Source organism: Triplophysa dalaica, chromosome 5 (genome assembly GCF_015846415.1).
Source record: "Triplophysa dalaica isolate WHDGS20190420 chromosome 5, ASM1584641v1, whole genome shotgun sequence".
NCBI lineage: Eukaryota > Metazoa > Chordata > Actinopteri > Cypriniformes > Nemacheilidae > Triplophysa > Triplophysa dalaica.
Window position 1 is genome coordinate 21820757 of NC_079546.1, and position 18383 is coordinate 21839139.

General features: G+C 35.0%; 1 protein-coding gene across 3 annotated transcripts; it reads left to right on the forward strand.

The window, feature by feature from the left end:
• Positions 1 to 238: 238 nt before the first annotated feature.
• LOC130421323 (P-selectin-like) lies at positions 239 to 13538 on the forward strand. Of its 3 annotated transcripts, none has more exons than XM_056749147.1 (7): positions 239 to 260; positions 562 to 600; positions 3289 to 3642; positions 3775 to 3828; positions 12913 to 13011; positions 13149 to 13327; positions 13401 to 13538. In XM_056749147.1, exons 1-7 carry the CDS (start codon positions 254 to 256, stop codon positions 13410 to 13412), a joined length of 744 nt encoding a protein of 247 aa, XP_056605125.1. In that variant the 5' UTR covers positions 239 to 253; the 3' UTR covers positions 13413 to 13538. The 3 variants fall into 3 exon arrangements, with proteins under 3 accessions (XP_056605125.1, XP_056605127.1, XP_056605126.1); XM_056749149.1 differs by having other exon boundaries at positions 13194 to 13327; XM_056749148.1 differs by having other exon boundaries at positions 13410 to 13515.
• Positions 13539 to 18383: the final 4845 nt, after the last annotated feature.

Genomic DNA, 18383 nt, shown 5'->3' on the forward strand with positions numbered 1-18383 from the left:
ACACTATGCAAATAAGGCAACGCACACCTTGCTTCTTCTCGTTTGAGTTCTTTCATTACATAATAGACAACAGGAAAGTCGGTGAGCAAGTATACAAATAAGCAGGATGTAAAGTATGTAAACTATGGAAATGAGTATTTCTAGAGAAATACCCAAATGATGGGAGGTGCTGAAGATCAGATCTCATATAATGACATATAAACATACACAGAGAGAGAAACAGCAGCAGATTCAGGAGAGAAACACACAAGAGATGAAGAGTAAGAACTATTTACATTCTCATTCATATTAAAATCATTCTTTTGAAATGACTCTGTTTTTGTGAATTGATCTGAATATAACTTTTAATGAAACTTTATCGAGAAACTGATTTTCTGAAGAGATACAGTAGTGATAGAAATGTTGACTTTTAACTTCAATGATTTTTAAACATGACAGAAACTAAGTAAACGTTTATGTCATACTCACTATTTTAAATTTGCAAACAAATTTATGTTGGATGCCAAAATTGTGAACAAACAGAAGTGTACATTTGAGCTTTTCAATGTGTTTCTTCCTCAGAAATGGCTCAAACTCTATATTTCAGTCTGCTTGTCATTGGTGAGTTTGTGTTTCTGGTTCTATGTTTGATTTAAATGTCAGGAGAATTGACACCATTAATAACTGTTCTCTTAAGGGTCAATACTTTATTACGTGTATCCCACCCCCAAGCAAAGGCATATCCAAAATTGGTCTTTGTTGATGTGAAAATATATCCCTTGAGGGGCCAAAAGTGAAAGTTTTTTCTACGTCTATTTATGACATCTTCTGAACGCCTAATACTGGGGACATCTGTAAAGTTAAAATAAGTTAAAATGGTTTTTAAGACAAGTTTTAGTTTTCAAATGAAAGTAAATGAATTGATTGAGATTGTTTAAAATGAATTGAGTTAAATGATCTGAATTCAGCAAGTAACCATTGAATCAATGTTAAATATTGTTGATTTGTCAATGTTAATTACATTGAATCAATATCACTTTTTCACCCGCTATTAAAGTAGAAAACGTGTTAAAATTTCTACAAACAAACATTATTGTGATCAGTGTTTTCATGTTTTCATTTGTGGTCTTGAATACTTGATTTTAAGATAATGATTTAACCAGTATAAAATTACAACAAAAATATAAATGTTAATGCTTTCATAACTAATGTCAAGGTTCTAGTTTATTAATGTAAAATGACTTTAGAACAATAAAATAAAACATGATTTGTTGACACACTAATTAGACATCGACACTCATCACACAAACCTCAACAATGGTGACAATCATCAAACTCAGATAAACCGATTCACCGCAATGCATGCTGGGAATCATGAATGAGTTTTATACTATGATATTACCCGGCATACATTTGTTGATTGTCACTATTGTTGGATTCATACACTGATTCTTGATGTCTGGTCAGTGATTTCTGAACACATGTTGTTATATGCAGTAACAAACTTTGATTTCTGAGCGAGGGTCCTTTGACTCCATTAATCCCCCCACACTAAATGAACATGATAGTTAACAGCTGAATGAACTTTCCCTTTATTGACACAACATGGTTAGATTCAGATGGTAAATATCATATTCGTTTGGGTGTCCACCTCAGAGATAATCACCATATTTATTATGAAACCATTATATTTCTCAAATATGACATTACAATATCACTTATTGTTACTACTGTAAATCTATAATAAATTATTATAAGATATTTAATGCTTTCAAAATCTTTACTTTTTCTAAATATTTGTGATGTATTGTGATATTAAGAAATATTAATGTCAGTACATTTATTGAACAAAAAATAATGATTTTATTCTTTCAAATAAACAACAAGTAGAATTAACAAGTATTTGCTTGAACATTATTAAAGCCAGATTCTTTCATCTTAAGTATTGCATATACTGTGTGCCTTTTACCCCAATGCTCATACATTAATACAATTTATAAACACAATTAACCATTTAGGATTTATTTTCACATAAAATCTGTTGCTCTATAAATGTTTAACACAAACATATATATTTTTTCTGCAATCTTACAGTATGGGTGTAGTAAAAAGCAAAAAAAGAATCCTTAGGGTGTGCCTTTAGCCTCGTTTTATCCTACAACACAACGTGATAAAAAGACAGCACGCCGCCCAAAAATATCTAAATTACTTACATTTGACGGTCAAATGACTTGTAAACAAAGTCCGTCATCATCATTTCTTTCATAGCTAGACCTCTACCTCATAGCAGAGACTGTTCATTGGATGACATCACAGCATCATGAGAGCAAACTGATCTGTGCTCTTAAATTACTCCCGCTATACTTTACAGTCATAAGCTGAGCAGAACTGCAGCAGGCAGAACAGACCTGTTCTAATAGTGAAAAGCAAATAATCTTCATTAAAAATAATACCTGAAAGTTTTTAAATATTATTATTTATACCCTTTGGTCATATCTGAGGACCCTGAGGGTTTGCTACTGGTTAGTTGAGATATGATGCCATAGCACTGCATATCACAAAACATGCAGACATTAATAACACAGTAGAGAGTATAGACCCCAGCATCATTTACTCACCCTAAGGTTGTGCCAAGGCTGTATAAAACACTTTATTTTTTATAAACACAAAGGAAGATATTTGTAAGAATGTCAGTAACCAAACAGCTCTTGTCCCCCATTTACTGCCCTAGTGGGGAAAATAAATGTTTGGTTAATGACATTTTTCCACATATCAAATCAATTTTATACTTAACACAAAACCGCCCAAAATCAACTTATTTACAACATATATCCTTGAATTTTATGACAAGGGTGTGATCTACCACACCACAAAAAATATCACTCTAAAATATAATGTGTTATTTCAACCTATCGATTTCAATGTTCGCGTCTAAGTGTAAAGTGTGATGTTATGTATAATAGCACATAATAATGTTCATATTCAAATAAATTTTAGTTTGGTAAAAATTAAAACAATCATTCAGCCGACTCAAAAATCTTACTGCATCAGACTGAATTATTTCCTGTTGTTTTCTCTATTATATTTATGGTGTAAGTCTGATGTCTATTAAAATGTGATTTAATTCTGAGTCACCAACTGGAGCGCTCATCTCTCTGAGACACTAACAGGCTCAAATCTGTCAAAATCTGCTTCTTCAATACAAATGTTGTGTCAGTAAATGATGATTGGTTGGTGAACACCCATCCCTGCTAAGATCAGTTCTGAGTAAATTAGTTTTAATAGAAACTCTCTCTTTCTATTTCACAGCTCTCTGTTCATTATCTGAATGCATTCAGCGCCGCTATCACTATATAAACATTGAGAAGAACTGGACTGAAGCTCAGACATACTGCAGAGAGAACTACACAGATCTGGCCACAGTCAACAACATCAATGACATGAATGAGCTGAAGAAGACTGTGTATAACAGTGTGGTGTATGTCTGGATTGGACTAAAGAGAACAGGTGTTTATAAATGGAAGTGGTCTCTGGGTGATGCTGTGAAATATCTGAACTGGGAAACTGAACCATCAACTGACACAAATAATTCTGCTGTTATGAGAAATGGAAAATGGCTTCAGCAGGACTGTAATGTGCCGTCACAGTTCATCTGCTACAATGGTGAGTGACAGCAAACCTTCACTTCACAAAACATGATCATAAGAAAACAATAATAAACATCACAGTTAAGACACAACACATCTGGGGCAGATGACTTCTCATCTCTGTCTCACTTCTCATCTCTGACTTTAGGTGCATCAAAGGATTTAATTATCTGTCAATCACAGACTTTAATTCTCAGCTGTGGTAAGTTTCATTTGTATTCTGTCCAATGAATTAAAGGGAACATAACATGATGAGATAATCAGAGGCGGACAATCCTGGGGCCAAAGAGTAAAAGTCCTGCCATATTTTTGTTTCACCCATGAACTCAGCAGCTGATTTCATCAGCGGAGGAACCAAAACGTTCCTTTCAAGTCACAAGCAAGTCTCAAGTCCTCAAAGAGTTAATGTTAATGAGATCATTAAGTGAGTAATTTAATGATGATTGAGCATTAGTGATGAACACCTGCTGTAATTGAGATGTTGACGTTTTATTGGTTAAATGATGTCACCATCATGGAGATCAGTGTTTGCTTTTGTTGGACTCTTGACCCTATAGTTAGATTTTGCACTGTATCAGTTCATGTACTGTTATAAAGCAGAGAGATCAGTCCTGTGAAGTGTGTAATTCTTCACTTATTTTATATGATGAGTTGATCTAACACTGAAATGTTTACAGGCGAGATATTTCTTTTAGATCATAATCATGTTAATGTTTAGCATAATGAACCTTTTACACTCTGTGTTTAAACAAACTGTTTATCTAAAAGTATCAGTGAGAAAATTCAATAGCAAAAAAACACATGCTAAATTAAAACTTCTAGACAGACATCAAGAACCAGCATATGAGGCTCAACAATGGTGACGCTCAACAAAATGCTTCAAGCTGCAATGCATGAAAAACTCCCATCAGGCAATGCAGTATGACTTATAATTGTCACCACTGTTGAGGTTCATATGATAAATGTTCATGTCTAAAAGACTGATCCCAATATTGAAGCTTTATTGTGCCATTGATTTAGGAGGTTTTTATATCCAAATGCAGATCATAAACCTAGAGAGATTTAAACCAGAAATACAAACTATTCTGTTCCTTCAAGATTTGATTCAGCATTGAACAAATGTTTGCCATGAAAAAAATATTGTAATTATTTAAGAAGCAAGTATCTTTGTATAAATAAGCCATTTATATAACGCTCGGTTGTGTATTCCTGTACACCTAAAGTGCTTTATAACCATAAGTGGGGAGTCTGTGAGAACACCAGTGCGCTCACGACATACCAGCATTCGGTTGAGTGAAGAGACAGAAAAAGACCCACAACCTATTACTGAACGACTCAAGAGCACAACTAAAGCGAACACTGACCACAATTATGGTGAAAATGTTTTTTTTTTTCAGCTGATGTCATCCAAGGCTGTGGCTGAAGTCAGTTGTAGTGCTTGTGTTTCTCTTTTCTTCAGTGATGTTGATTGTTAACAGCAGGTGTTCATCACTCAATCATCATTTAATTACTCACTTAATTATCTCATTAACTTTAACTCTTTGAGGACTTGAGACTTGCTTGTGACTTGAAAGGAATGTTTTGGTTCCTCCGCTGATGAAATCAGCTGCTGAGTTCATGGGTGAAACAAAAATATGGCAGGACTTTTACTCTTTGGCCCCTGGATTGTCCGCCTCTGGAGATAATAAAGATTTGTCAAACACATTTGTCTGTAATGTGACTTTTTATCAACAGTCGAGGGAACTATTAAAATCCTTTCAGCTAATTATGAGCGTACAGACGGTCAGACCTCCTCTACTGGAATACCAGTGACTGAGCTCACAAGAGTTCTGTGCTTTCAGAACAGATCCCAAACAGTGGGCACTGTGTGTGTCACTGTAAAAAATGCCCGTGAAATTAACGGTAAAATCCTGTTGTTTTCACACAAAAAACCTGTTATCAGAAAGTGTCCGTAAAAAATACGGAAAAACACTGTAAAATTGTCTGTAAAATTAACAGCAAAAATTCCATTATTTTTACGGAAAAACCCTGTAAAAAATGCTGTGAAATTAACAGTACAATTCTGTAGTTTTCACAGAGAAAACTGTTGTCAAAAAACGTCCATAAAAATACGGATAACATTGTCAAATTCTCTGGGAAATGAACAGTGAAATTCCAAAGATTTCACAAGGAGTTTCTTTCAAACACCCAAACACTTTTATCACCTTCACTTACAGACACCACTGTCACTTTATTTCTGTTGCACGTCTACAAAAGTTCTAATTGAAAATGAACACAAGTTTACATGGTGATGAGTGTTTGCTTTAGTTGTGGTCTTGACCCTTTGCTTTCCATGGGAAGAAGTCTTTCCCCAGTTTTGACATCTATGAGTTGAAACACATTGACTCAGGTGGTTTGGAAAGCTCAGGTAAAGCTAACTCATTAAATTATTTGTGTTGGTGGTTAAGTACATGTTCAAGAGTTTAGCTAGTGCTTTAAAGTTACTTGTTGTCCTCATTTAGGATATTGAATGAAATTAATTAATATACTGAATGTCTTTAACAGCACATCTAAGACATAATAAATGTTCTAGCAGATATTTAGAATATAACAGTTTGTCTCAACAATGGTGACAACAGAAAAAACCTCTAAAGATAAACGCAATGCATTCTGGGTATCATCAAAGCACAAAACTCATCAATGACTCCCAGCATGCATTGCGGCTGTAAGCTTTTCATTTGTTAGTCACCACTGTTGAGATTCATACACTGATTCTTGATGTCTGAGTCAAAGACGAAATGCAAGCTTTTTAACGGTTCAAATACTTTTTAGATTGAATGTTGCATGAAATGTGAATTTTAAAAATAGATTCATTGAGGCATTTGTAAATAAAATACAATTAGTAATTAAACAACATCCCAGATAAAGAGTAAATACCTAATCACACTTTCATTTGATGTGATTTGCTACAAGACTGTGTTTTATATAAAACAATGTCACAGCAGCCCAAAGATAACTGTAAACTTATTTATGACGGCTGAAAGAGGCCAACTAAAGCAAACACTGATCACAAAAACGGTGACTTTAAATAAACCAATAAAGCATCAAGTCATGGCTGTTATGCTGCAGTCCCTGTGAAGCAGAAGTGATGATCGTCTCCAGTATTCTGACGTATTTACAAGATGAATAGTGGGTGTGGCTCATGTTTTCGACTGTGAATTGATTGGATGAATAAAAACAGGATGTTCCCGTAATTTTACGGTAGTTTACTGGCAACCACAGCTGCCGGTATTTTTCCGTAAAAACTACGGAATTTGTATTTTCTCTTTTCTTTTCTGATATTAAATGTTTTGTGGGTCACCACTAAGATGAAGAGTGGAGTCTGTGTTTAACTCACGGTCAGGCAAAGATATTCTGATGTCAAGCTTGCATGTTGCTTTGTTTAAAAGTGACTTTAATAATGAATTACAAAGAAATAAATTAAGTAAATGTTATGTTTTCACTTTTATGCATTTGGACCAAGTTTTCATTTTCTATAAAGAAATGTTGTTGATATAAAAGACTCAAATGTATTAAGTTCATACACAGTTTGAAGTTTGTGCCCTGAAGTTTTAAACTGCAAAGCTGTTAACATTCTTTTCCTGTATTTTTTACGGAATTTTACTGGTAACCACAGCTGCCGGTATTTTTCCGTAAAAATTACGGAACATTTTTTACAGTGCAAAGAATCAACCTCGGCTGTGGTCACTTCTAATCTAGAGCAAAGGTTATTATCTCTTCATATTTAAGTACACTTTTATTGATATGTTCTTGGTGACGAATCAACCTTATCATTTGTGTAGCTTTGGAAATCATATCGCTCATTGATTTCAGAAGGCTTGGTTCTACGCTTGTTCTTCCTCTCCTCCTTTTTCTCCTGTTTTCTCTGAACAATCAAATCATGTGTGTCATACTTTATGGGTTCATGGTGAAAGGACATATACACATTCTTTCTCAGTCCTTTTTTAACATGTGCATCATATACAACAGTAAACATAATGCTGGCCCCAAATTGTCAAACGGCATGTAATGTTATAACTTTTCTCTTTAAGTGTAAACATTAGTTCACACATTAACTGCAGGAGCAGAAGCCGGGTGAGTACAATCTCTCTATATTTCCATCCATCCATTTTCTACCGCTTTATCCGAATGACCTCGGGTCACGGGGAGCCTGTGCCTGTCTCAGGAGTCATTGGGCATCAAGGCAGGATACACCCTGGATGGAGTGCTCTCTATATTTAAAAAATATATTTAGTTTGATCTTCTGACTTCACGTCACCACTGCTGCATTCGAGCGTTGCACTTTTGTCAGCATCTGTACTGTTTAGTGAGCGGCATTCAGCCGACCGTAAGCTTACTGGAGAATAGAAAGTATAAACGGCACTTCCAATAGTGACTGCTGGTTAACTACAACATGTCTATATCATGTATTCAGTGTGCATAAGTTCTCTACATAGCGTGCCGTTCCCACTCACGTCTTGCTCAAAATAACTCACGCAGTCACTACATCCAAGTGAATGTAAACAAAATGTATCAGAAGCCTATATCTTACCAATGTTTTAAGTGCAAGATCTCCTTCGTCTCTTGTCTGCACAACCCCAACACAACTGCATCTCGTATATGACCCCCTTAAAAAATTTGCCATCATGAGAAAAGACCTCTGGAGCAGACCCTCAGCAAGTCTGGACCGCACCTCAGACTCCGCCGCTGATAAACCCCGACTGCTTTTACACCAACAGTCACAAGTCATTACAGTTCAAATGAATTCATTGAAACATTTTAGATTCATTCAACAGAAGAAATATATTTTAAATATATATTCAAGTTTTCACATAACTGCTGAAACCTAAAAGTCATTGTTCAATATTACTGTTAAATTCTATGATGATGCTGTAAGTGAGTCCTGCTTGTTGTCGTAACCATCCATTGACGTCCATAAAAAAACAGCCTCTGGTCTCCTTCCCTGCGTACCGCTGAAGCCCCCGCAGTAGCATTAGCCGATATGGAGTTTTTGCTAAAGGCTTTCATTCTAAAATGGCTTTGTTCATGATGACTAGAAAATGATGAGCAGGGGTGTTGGATTTGGGTTGGAACTAAACTATGCAGATCACTAGCCCTCCAGGACCGGAGTTGAATAAAACTCCACCTTGTTTGCAAAGAAAACCCAGAAGTGCACAATACTGTTAAAAGTGTTTCACTCACAAAGCAGGTTTTATTTAATTTAAATGGTTTTAATCTACTTAATTTTATTTGTTTAATACTAAAACGTACCAATATACTTCCTCTTTACTTAAAATATATCCGTTTTTTATAAAACAATATATTTTAGGTAAAACTAATTCAATTTATTTGGGTACTTCTTTTTATGTGGTTATTGTGTACAAGAAATGTTCTAAAAATTAATTGACGAAAACAATTTATTAGAGCACACTGTAAAAAGTAATACCTAGATCTAACTTATAAAAAGTGAGGCAAGTGGCTGCATTGGACTTTTTAAGTTGAATCAACTTGCAGCCTTTTTTAAGTATAATAAACACTTTAATATTACTTAATACAAACGCAACAAAATCAAGTTGAGCTAACTAATAGTACCAGTGTTCCTAAGTTAGATAAACCTACTTTTATTGGTAGAGGGGACTTATTTATGGGTTGCTACAAGTAACCTGTAATCATTTTATTTAGGTATTATGAACATTAATTTTTCTTAGTAAAATTAAACTAATCATATGTGAATAAACATTTTAATTGAGTCCTGGCTATAACATCAACAAATACATCTAAATGTCTATATTCTAAGCACTACGGTAATTAACTTTACATAAACAGACATTGTCAATGACAACTACAAATTCAATTGAAGAAGAAAAAGATGGGAAGATAGATCGAAGACAATAACATTTATTCAATGTCAACCAGTGTCACTTTTACAGCGACTACAAAACAGGCAATAAATGTGGCCACACACGTACACAAAATATAAATATATTTGCCGAGAGGAATACAACAACTACAACCTGAAATACAACCCAGCTAACAAAAGTTTGTTATAAGAACGTTCCTATTAAAATATTCAAAATGTCAGTTTTTTATGTTTTAAGATAATTTCCAGCTGACAAAAGTCACCATCATGGTGATCAGTGTTTCCTTGAGTTGGGCTCGTGACCCTTGACATTTACTCTTGAACATAGATGTACTTATAAAGTACATTTGTCAAAGAAATTGAAATGATGCTCTGATCAATGGTGTTGGTTGGTGGTCAGTGAGATATCTACCATGTTTACATTTAAATAAATGACTGTGCTGCTGATCTGGAAATTACATTAAAATATCTGGGAGTTTGATTACATTTTTCAGTCTCCAAAGCTTCTTTGAAAAAAGAAAATACTCCGAATTTAGACACACAGACATGAAGAATCAGTTTATGAATCTCAACAATGGTGAGAATAAACAAAAGAAAACTTCATGCTGTGATGCATGCTGGGTAACATCATAGCACAAAACTAATGATTGATTCCCAGCATGCATTGTGGTTGATCCGCTTATCTGAGTTAGTTGATTGTTTCTCACCATTGCTGAGATTCATACATTGATTCTTGATATCTGTGTGATTCTAAAATGTTGTTTGATAAAAATACATCCGTTTTTCACAAATCTTTCTAGATATCTAAAAACAGTAAAATTTCCTGATTTTACAATGTCCTTTCAGGATCTTTAGCATAGCACTCAACCTAAATGAGTTCTGAATCAAGCTATAACATCACAGAGGTTTCACCAATACCATTTGGTTAGGTTCATATTTGCTCTGCCGTGACAATTGCACTTTATGAGCACTTTCAGCAGTTCGAACATACATTTGCTCAGGGGTCAAGATCCCAACTCAAGGAAACACTGATCACCATGACGGTAACTTTCTTAAAACGCTTAAAACATTTTTTTCGTATTCAGACAAGTGAAAAACCTCTAAGGAACGTTCTTATAAATTTTTTTTGTTAGCTGGGTTGTATTTCAGGCTGTATTTCAGGTTGTAGTTGTTATGTTTCTCTGGGTAAATATTTTTCAGCAGTGACGCTGTTTGTTAACAGCAGATGTTCATCACTAATAACTCAATCATCACTATAATAATAATGAAACTCAATACAAATTCTGTCAAACTGGAGCACAGAAAGGTGATGGTTTTGGGATAATCTGGGCCAGAATTGAAATGAACTGTTGTTTATATTTGGTTCAGTTCTGCTTTATTTGTTTTGATGTTTGACATGTGGCATAGCTTTGGCATGCCTGTGGCCCAAATCTGGAGCGGACCGCACAAGGGCCATCATTCCACGCCATATGTGGGCCAGATTAGTAAAGTATGGGGAGTAAGGTGTGGGCCAGATTTGGGCCGCAAAAATGTGCTATCTGGGTTAGCTCAACTTGATTTTGTTGCGTTTGTATTAAGTAATATTAAAGTGTTTATTATACTTAAAAAAGGCTACAAGTTGATTCAACTTAAAAAGTCCAATGCAGCCACTTGCCTCAATTTTTATAAGTTAGATCTAGGTATTACTTTTTTACAGTGTAAAGCAAGCAGCAACCCATACATCTTATCACAGCCTAAAAGACTTAAACACACCAGTGAACATGGGATACAGATGAGGTCTATGTATTCGGTGACTCTATTAGAAAGACAGACAGACATACACACTTAAACCCATAGAACTTTATTTGCTATAAAATTACGTCTTGGGTTTGAATACTTCACGCAATACGAGTATAATAAAACGTTAGCTTCAGTGAAGCGTTAACATTATTAAATGCAGTAAACTGTCTTACAGTATAGAACAGTTACAGAGCAATTTAAACTGAACTTCAGACAGTAAACTTTAATGCTTGCGTAAAGCATGTAACTAGTATAACGCAGGCTACGAAGTAATTTATATCGTTATGTCATGTCAATACTCATGTCACGCCAATTAAAACACATTTTCTGCGTTTGTTTCACTTATTGACAAATTATTTACAGCTTAAGTGTCCAGTTTATCATTTAAATGGTCTAACCTGAAAGTGAGTGAAATATGACGCGGGAGTGAAAATATCAAGCGGGAAAAGCGCAACGTCACCACGTTATCGAGTAGATGTTTGATCACCGATGAGCTGGATTCCTCTGGGTCTGGATCTGGAGTCTTCTCTTGTATTTGAAAATGTGGTTTGCCATTTGGATGGATGATAACAGCCTTCTGAGCCCACCAGTAGACGCAGCAGCCCCATCTGGCCAATATGAATCAGCTGATAACCACTGACAACACCTATTCAATCGACTGATAACACTCGAAGCGGGTGAACACTGACACAATTAAACCCCACTAACAGAGTAATCGCACCAGAGTTCGTTTTAATCTAACCAAACATGGCATATATGAACACAAGCGTCATCAAATCTAAAGCTTCATTTAACGTATTGTTGCTCAAAAAAAAATTAACTCCAATTAATACTGATACAAGAATCATTTATCAGACAGTTTCAATGATTTAAAGAAAATAGAGATGTTATGGTTTGAAACCTTTACAGTCAAATTCACCAAGAAGAACATTTATTTAAAAATTCTGTCATCATTTACTCACCATCATGTTGTTTCAAACCTGTATTAATTACTTTGTTCTGATAACACACAGAAAGATATTTTGAAGAATGTTCACAATTTTCAGTTCTGGCACATCTTTGACTGTCATAGTAGGAAAAGGTTTGCTTTGCTACACTCTTCAAAACATCTCATTTGGTGTTCAACAGAACAAATAAATGTATAAAAATAATGTTTCCTAATCTACTATGAAGGGTGATCATCTGTGTGTGAGAGAGAGACATAATATACTGTGATCCATACAGCCCCTGTGGGAACTATATCGTAAACTGAATGAATAATTCCACATTAAACACTAGAAAGTTCATTATTGTTTATTTTTCCACCTGTGGATGAGACTAATCTGATTTAGGTTTGAGATTCAATCAAAAAAGGGAAAGGGCATTTTATTATGCTTTATTTGTCAGATTATACAAGCAGATTACAATGAAACACACATGAATCACATGCATAGATCAGTATTGAAAGATAAACATTGATAACAAACTCTTTAAGACTGTTCACTGACTGACATCGGATAGCTGCATGATTCCTAGAAGCTTCACTACTAATATATTTCTGTACGTGGCACAAGGATGATCTGACTCCTCACCTCTTGTTTTAAAACAATGTGTGTGTTATGTCTCGACTGAATCTATGTTTCTTTGCAGGCGTGGTGTCACTGTCACTACAGGCCCTTTTACAAGTGTTCCGGTACTCTGGCAATTTAATTCGACCAAAAAAAATGTTTTCAGCCTCCTCAGATGAAGGTTGGTCACTAAAACAGTTTCCATGAAAGATTTGAAAAGAAGTTTCTGAGGATTCATACAGTACACTTAGCTCCTTATTCATCTCTGAAACGCTCATGATCTTTATGTTGAATTCTGGCTTGTTTTCTCCTAAATAGCCAAAGGAAAAAGACTTTTTGTCATCTGTGTGATGTTTATAACAGACAGCCGTCCAGATGTGAGAAGGAACTGTTACCCGTTTAAATTTGTCCATTGGTGGTATTTCCTCATTACTGGGTACAGCACAGTCGTCCTCTTGTGGTATTTTCTTATTACCGGGTACAGTACCTGTGACAATGTAAGCTGTCGCGTCTTTATCACTTTTATCACCAATTTTTTTCTGTAAAAAACTTTGCAAATAACCCTCCCAGATCTTCCAGTGAATGCGGTTGAAGCAAGCATCCATCGGCACAGCGTTGGTCAGAGTGAATGTCGCCTGACGGGCATCGTCACGTTGGATACCGTTGGGGTTCAGGTGTCCGCGATCATATCCCGTGTGTTCGTAGTCAGCGGTGATGGCTTGACTTCCTTTATATTTATTGACAAACTTTTCAGCTTTGCTCTCACGGATCATGTGATCAGTGTTTGGTCCAGAAATCTACAAAAGAAATATAACTTTACCACAGTTGTTACACATATATTCGGTTAATATGCACAAGCTTCTTTTCAGAGAACATTTAAGATGTCACTGTGTTCATAAAATCAATGTGTATCCATTAACAGTGTATTACATATGTATCTGCAATTACAACAGTTTAAAATGTAAATAATTTAGAAAAACGGAGTTTTACATTTTATATATTTGTTAAATAGTAAAACTTACTGTTACCTGTGGCTCAATGTGCCATTGGTCGCATCTTTTTGTTGTTCCATCTGTTTGAAAGGATTTGGAATCAAATGAATAGGCACTGTACAGGGGAATTTTGTGAAAAGTCGAATAGAGAGTAGCAAATGCAAAAGGTTTGTTTTCCATTTTCTGACAAATTTTCTTGGAATTTTGATCTATTCCTTGCGGTTCCATGTTCATGTAGAAAAAATTTGGACATTCATCAAATTTCATGACCACTTTTGCCTGAACATCAAAAGCTCTCAGCGCAGTACAGCTGAACAGGAAAATCAGAAACATGATCCAGTTTAAATGTTTCATACGACGGTTATAACAGACTGTGGTATGTCTGCTTAAATACACAGTTAATAATAAAACGGCTTAATACACAGTAAACGGCTAACTCTTCACCGTTTGTTTTTGAATATTTGTGGTCAGGCTGTTTTGCATATTTATTCAATTACACATATGTCTTTGTTACGTTGGACAGTCCAATTACTCTTTTGCTATAATTTTACATACAAGTCAAAGAATGACATCGAGATATGCAAAGCGTGTAGGATGAGTCATTTCACTAATTTAGTTGGGCTGGAGCTCATGAGGCAAGCCGGTCATAGGACAGCATCATATACTGTAAATGCACACTACATTATTTGATGTATATTTTTGATCTTGCACCTGGCTAAGATGCTTTGGATGTGCATACTTTTAATGTTTCTTTGATGCCATCATTTTATGATTGAAAACCTATATCACTGATATAAGCATGGCCGTACACAGGATTTTAGAAATACTGAAGTCCGCCTGTAGGATTTTATCTCAAGGTATGCAAAGAACTACCCCCACCGACTATACAGTGCTTGCACTCGCAAATATAGAATAACTTTGCTCCCCTATTTGAAGATTACTCTCCTCCTCCTGGTCGCATCAAATAGTTTAAGCACTTTCTGTTGATTTTAATCTTGTGATAAATGTTCATAGGGGCAAGTCCAGTAAGCCTGTTGTCTGTCATCGTAATGAGTGTGTCTTAGGCGTCTCAAGGTGCTAAAAGACAACTCTGCAGAAGCCAGGGATGCTGGAATAGTTGGAAGGACGTACAGTACACATGCAAATTGGGGAAGAATTCCAGAGTGTTCTTTAAAACCTGACAAATGTCACTGGCACTGCTGCTGCCTGCTGTACCTCAACTGCTCTAGTTATATATTTATACACCTTTGGGGTTGTCGCTGATGTGTTTGACCTCCTCGTCCGCAAAACTAAGCCATTTTCGTGTGTGTGTGGGAGCAATAAAACCAAACTACAGAAAAAGTATTAAAATTTGCAGTTACAGTATTATTTTAAAGTTGGTACAAAGTTGAAGTATTTTATTAAGCTGGTCCACAGTTTAAGTATTTGATTTATGTCCAAAAAATGTTTTGTCAGTGAAGCTCTGTTAACACATTTAGTATAAGGGGGGCCCTGCCCTTACGGAAAAGTCACATGAGTTTCACATGTGAAATTTCATGTGTGGAAACATGTTAAAATCCCTTGTGAAATGCACATGGGAAATATGTGTTTTTGGAACAGATTTTGTGTGAAAGTTGTGTGAAATCCATGTGAAACCCATGGGATCACATGCGAAACACATGCACATTCATTTGTGAAACCCATAAGATCACATAGGACACATGTGTATTCTGATGTGAAACCCATGGAATTACATGTGATCACTCATATAAATTACCATGTGAAACCCATAAAATCATATATGACACATGTGCATTACCATGTGAAACCCAAGCATATTCCTATGTGAAACCCATGGGATCACGTGTGACACACATGTGAAACCAATAAGATAATTTTACTCATGTTAAATTCCATATTATTATTACATTATCTTATATTAAATATTAAAGATAAGCTCACATGTATACCCTATAATCTGTACAATTACACGAAACAAAAATTGTGCTCACAATTGAAATGCAAATGCATGTGTCTTCAAGTGGGTGCGTGTACAGTACAAAACAATGTTTCTTAAATAAAACATATCATCTACAAATTTACAGGTCTGCAAGCAGAATTAGTTTAGGTTGTTTAAGAGGAAGAAGTAATGTTTGTATTTATTCATTCATCATACCATAACCTTTGACACCAAGGGCAAGCCATATTGTTAGGCTGTTGGTAGAATGCAAAGTGGAGGCTCCATGCTGTGATGTAGAGTGGAAAGACATCTAAACATGACACACTAAACAGCACTGCAAAAGGTACAACATTGAGATTTTATTTGCAAAAATCCATAAACACTGCTGATCATAAAATGAGCAAAAATAAAATCTGTGTACAGGTGTGTGTGTGTGTGTGTGTGTGTGTGTGGAGAAATGTTGTTACAGAGGTTAGGATTTGATGTCATGAAGTTGAGTAAACCCCACTGGGTGCCGGTCAGAGCACAAATAATGAAGAGACAGGTTTGTGGGTGTTATGTGGTGTATTGAAGTCAGATGAATGTCAGAGATATCAACAATCAAACTGTATCCTCACAGGCAGAGGTCTCCATTTAGTCCATGAATAAAAGTACAATAAATAATGAATAAACTAACTGGGTCTTAATAATGTGTCCACATTTAAATCAGTGCAGTTGTAATAAATGATACTGTTATGTGCACAGTTCTATTATCAGGAGTTATCAAAAGATTATCTGAGTAACAATATCTTACAGTTTAATGCACTGAAGCTATAGTTTCACATTTATCATAAATAACATGCGAGTTATACATAATGAACAGAATATATAACAGAACGCAACCATTACAGTATTTATCTGTAATATCAATATTATTCACTGTAAACATCTGTATAATGAACTGAATTAACAACACTTTCAATTATATTCCCGAAAGAGAGAAATATATATAAACCGATCAGCACATGACCATGCGAAACGAAAGTAAATAATATAACATCACCAAGAAGACATAATAATAAATTGACTTACTTCTTCTTCAATGATTAATACCTTCAGAATAATCACTTGTGCAAAACCATCAGATAATCAAAATATAAACTTAAATATGAACTATAAACTTCTGCCCCAGCCGACTGCCGCAGTACAATAGATCCGCTACAGCAACACTGACTACCGGATAGAGCCCAACTGTTACCATAGCAACGATTTCAACGTAAGAGTCCTCTGAGGAGGCTTTTAACACAAATGTGTTTCTTTCTCTGTGACTGTGGACGGTTACTTGTGTAGTTACGGGCATTCATTTGTAGTTTTGTGTGAATGTGGATTATATTGTGTTGTTTTAAAATTGTATTTTTTTTTATTTGGAATATATATATAGTTTGGTCGTTTTTATTTATATATTATTTGCGGTTATTATATCGCACATGATTACTACAGATTCAATTTCCTCTGGTTTTCCATCTTCCATCGTGTTCCTAGATATTACTTGTTGGGAGGGTTTTCATTTATGAATCATTTTTTTCTTTTATGTTTTACTTTGTGGAGGTTGGTTTGAAGTTACTGAAACTCGATTGAGATTCTTTCGTTTTTGTTTATTATTTTGTATATTTATTATTTTTCTGGGGTTTTCATGCTGGAGTTCCTTTTGTCCTTGACATGTTTGTCTAGTGGGCCAATGTGTGGTATGTGTGAAGTGGTGACTGTTTAAATGACTATTTGTATGTTATATTATTGTGAGGAAATTGTGGTAGCGTGAGGTTCTATGAAGGATTGAATCAATAACCTCCCCTCTGGCCCGGTCACACAGGTAAACTTGAGTTTTCATCATATAATACAAAAGAGTTTCTTCACTTTGAGTCACTTTATTCATTTTAAAGTGTTTGTTATGATTCACTGAGATATTTTCATCATTTCAGCTTCTGTAAAGCCATCAGCAATGGAAAAAAAAACATTCTAGTGCTGCTGTTCTCTGGTCAGTGTGAACAATGTGTAAAGCTTTGTATCTGAATGTTAAATTTTTGAATTTATGATGGTTCACAATATAATTGTGCCAACAAAAAATATACATAAATAAAACAACTTTACAACAGAGGTTGATTGACAATACCATGTGTAATATTTTGCATTTGTTTGTCATTTAAATCAGTGCCATTTGTTGTAAGAAACAATAAATCATTTTCTTGAAAACGGAAATATAAACAGAACAATATTGGGTTTTATGGAGGATCTATTGACAGAAATGCAATAAATTATACACATTGTAAATAAAAAAGCTAAATATATTTTCCTTACTGTGCATAATCATCAAATGTCAAAGTTTGGAAATACACACAATAAACTCTCGCACAAACGTTTCTCTAAATGTCCTCTTTATCGATTCTAACTAAGTTCATAACAAAACTTGAATGACGAAACATTCGTCTTTAACAATGATGTCTTTAAATTTGATATCAGATGAAGGAAACGTCAATTAATGATGTGATTTTAATGAGGTGTTCACGATCAGTCTGAATGCTGTAAACATATAAATGTTGCAGAGATCTTCTTTGCCTTTAATATAATTATTATCATAATTATAAC

What these genes read in the sequence shown, in the direction of transcription:
- LOC130421323 (XM_056749147.1), top strand. An exon ending in TTTCAGTCTGCTTGTCATTG is followed by an intron (nt 601 to 3,288) that starts GTGAGTTTGTGT and finishes TCTATTTCACAG; the next exon opens with CTCTCTGTTCATTATCTGAA. An exon ending in GACTTTAATTCTCAGCTGTG is followed by an intron (nt 3,829 to 12,912) that starts GTAAGTTTCATT and finishes GTTTCTTTGCAG; the next exon opens with GCGTGGTGTCACTGTCACTA.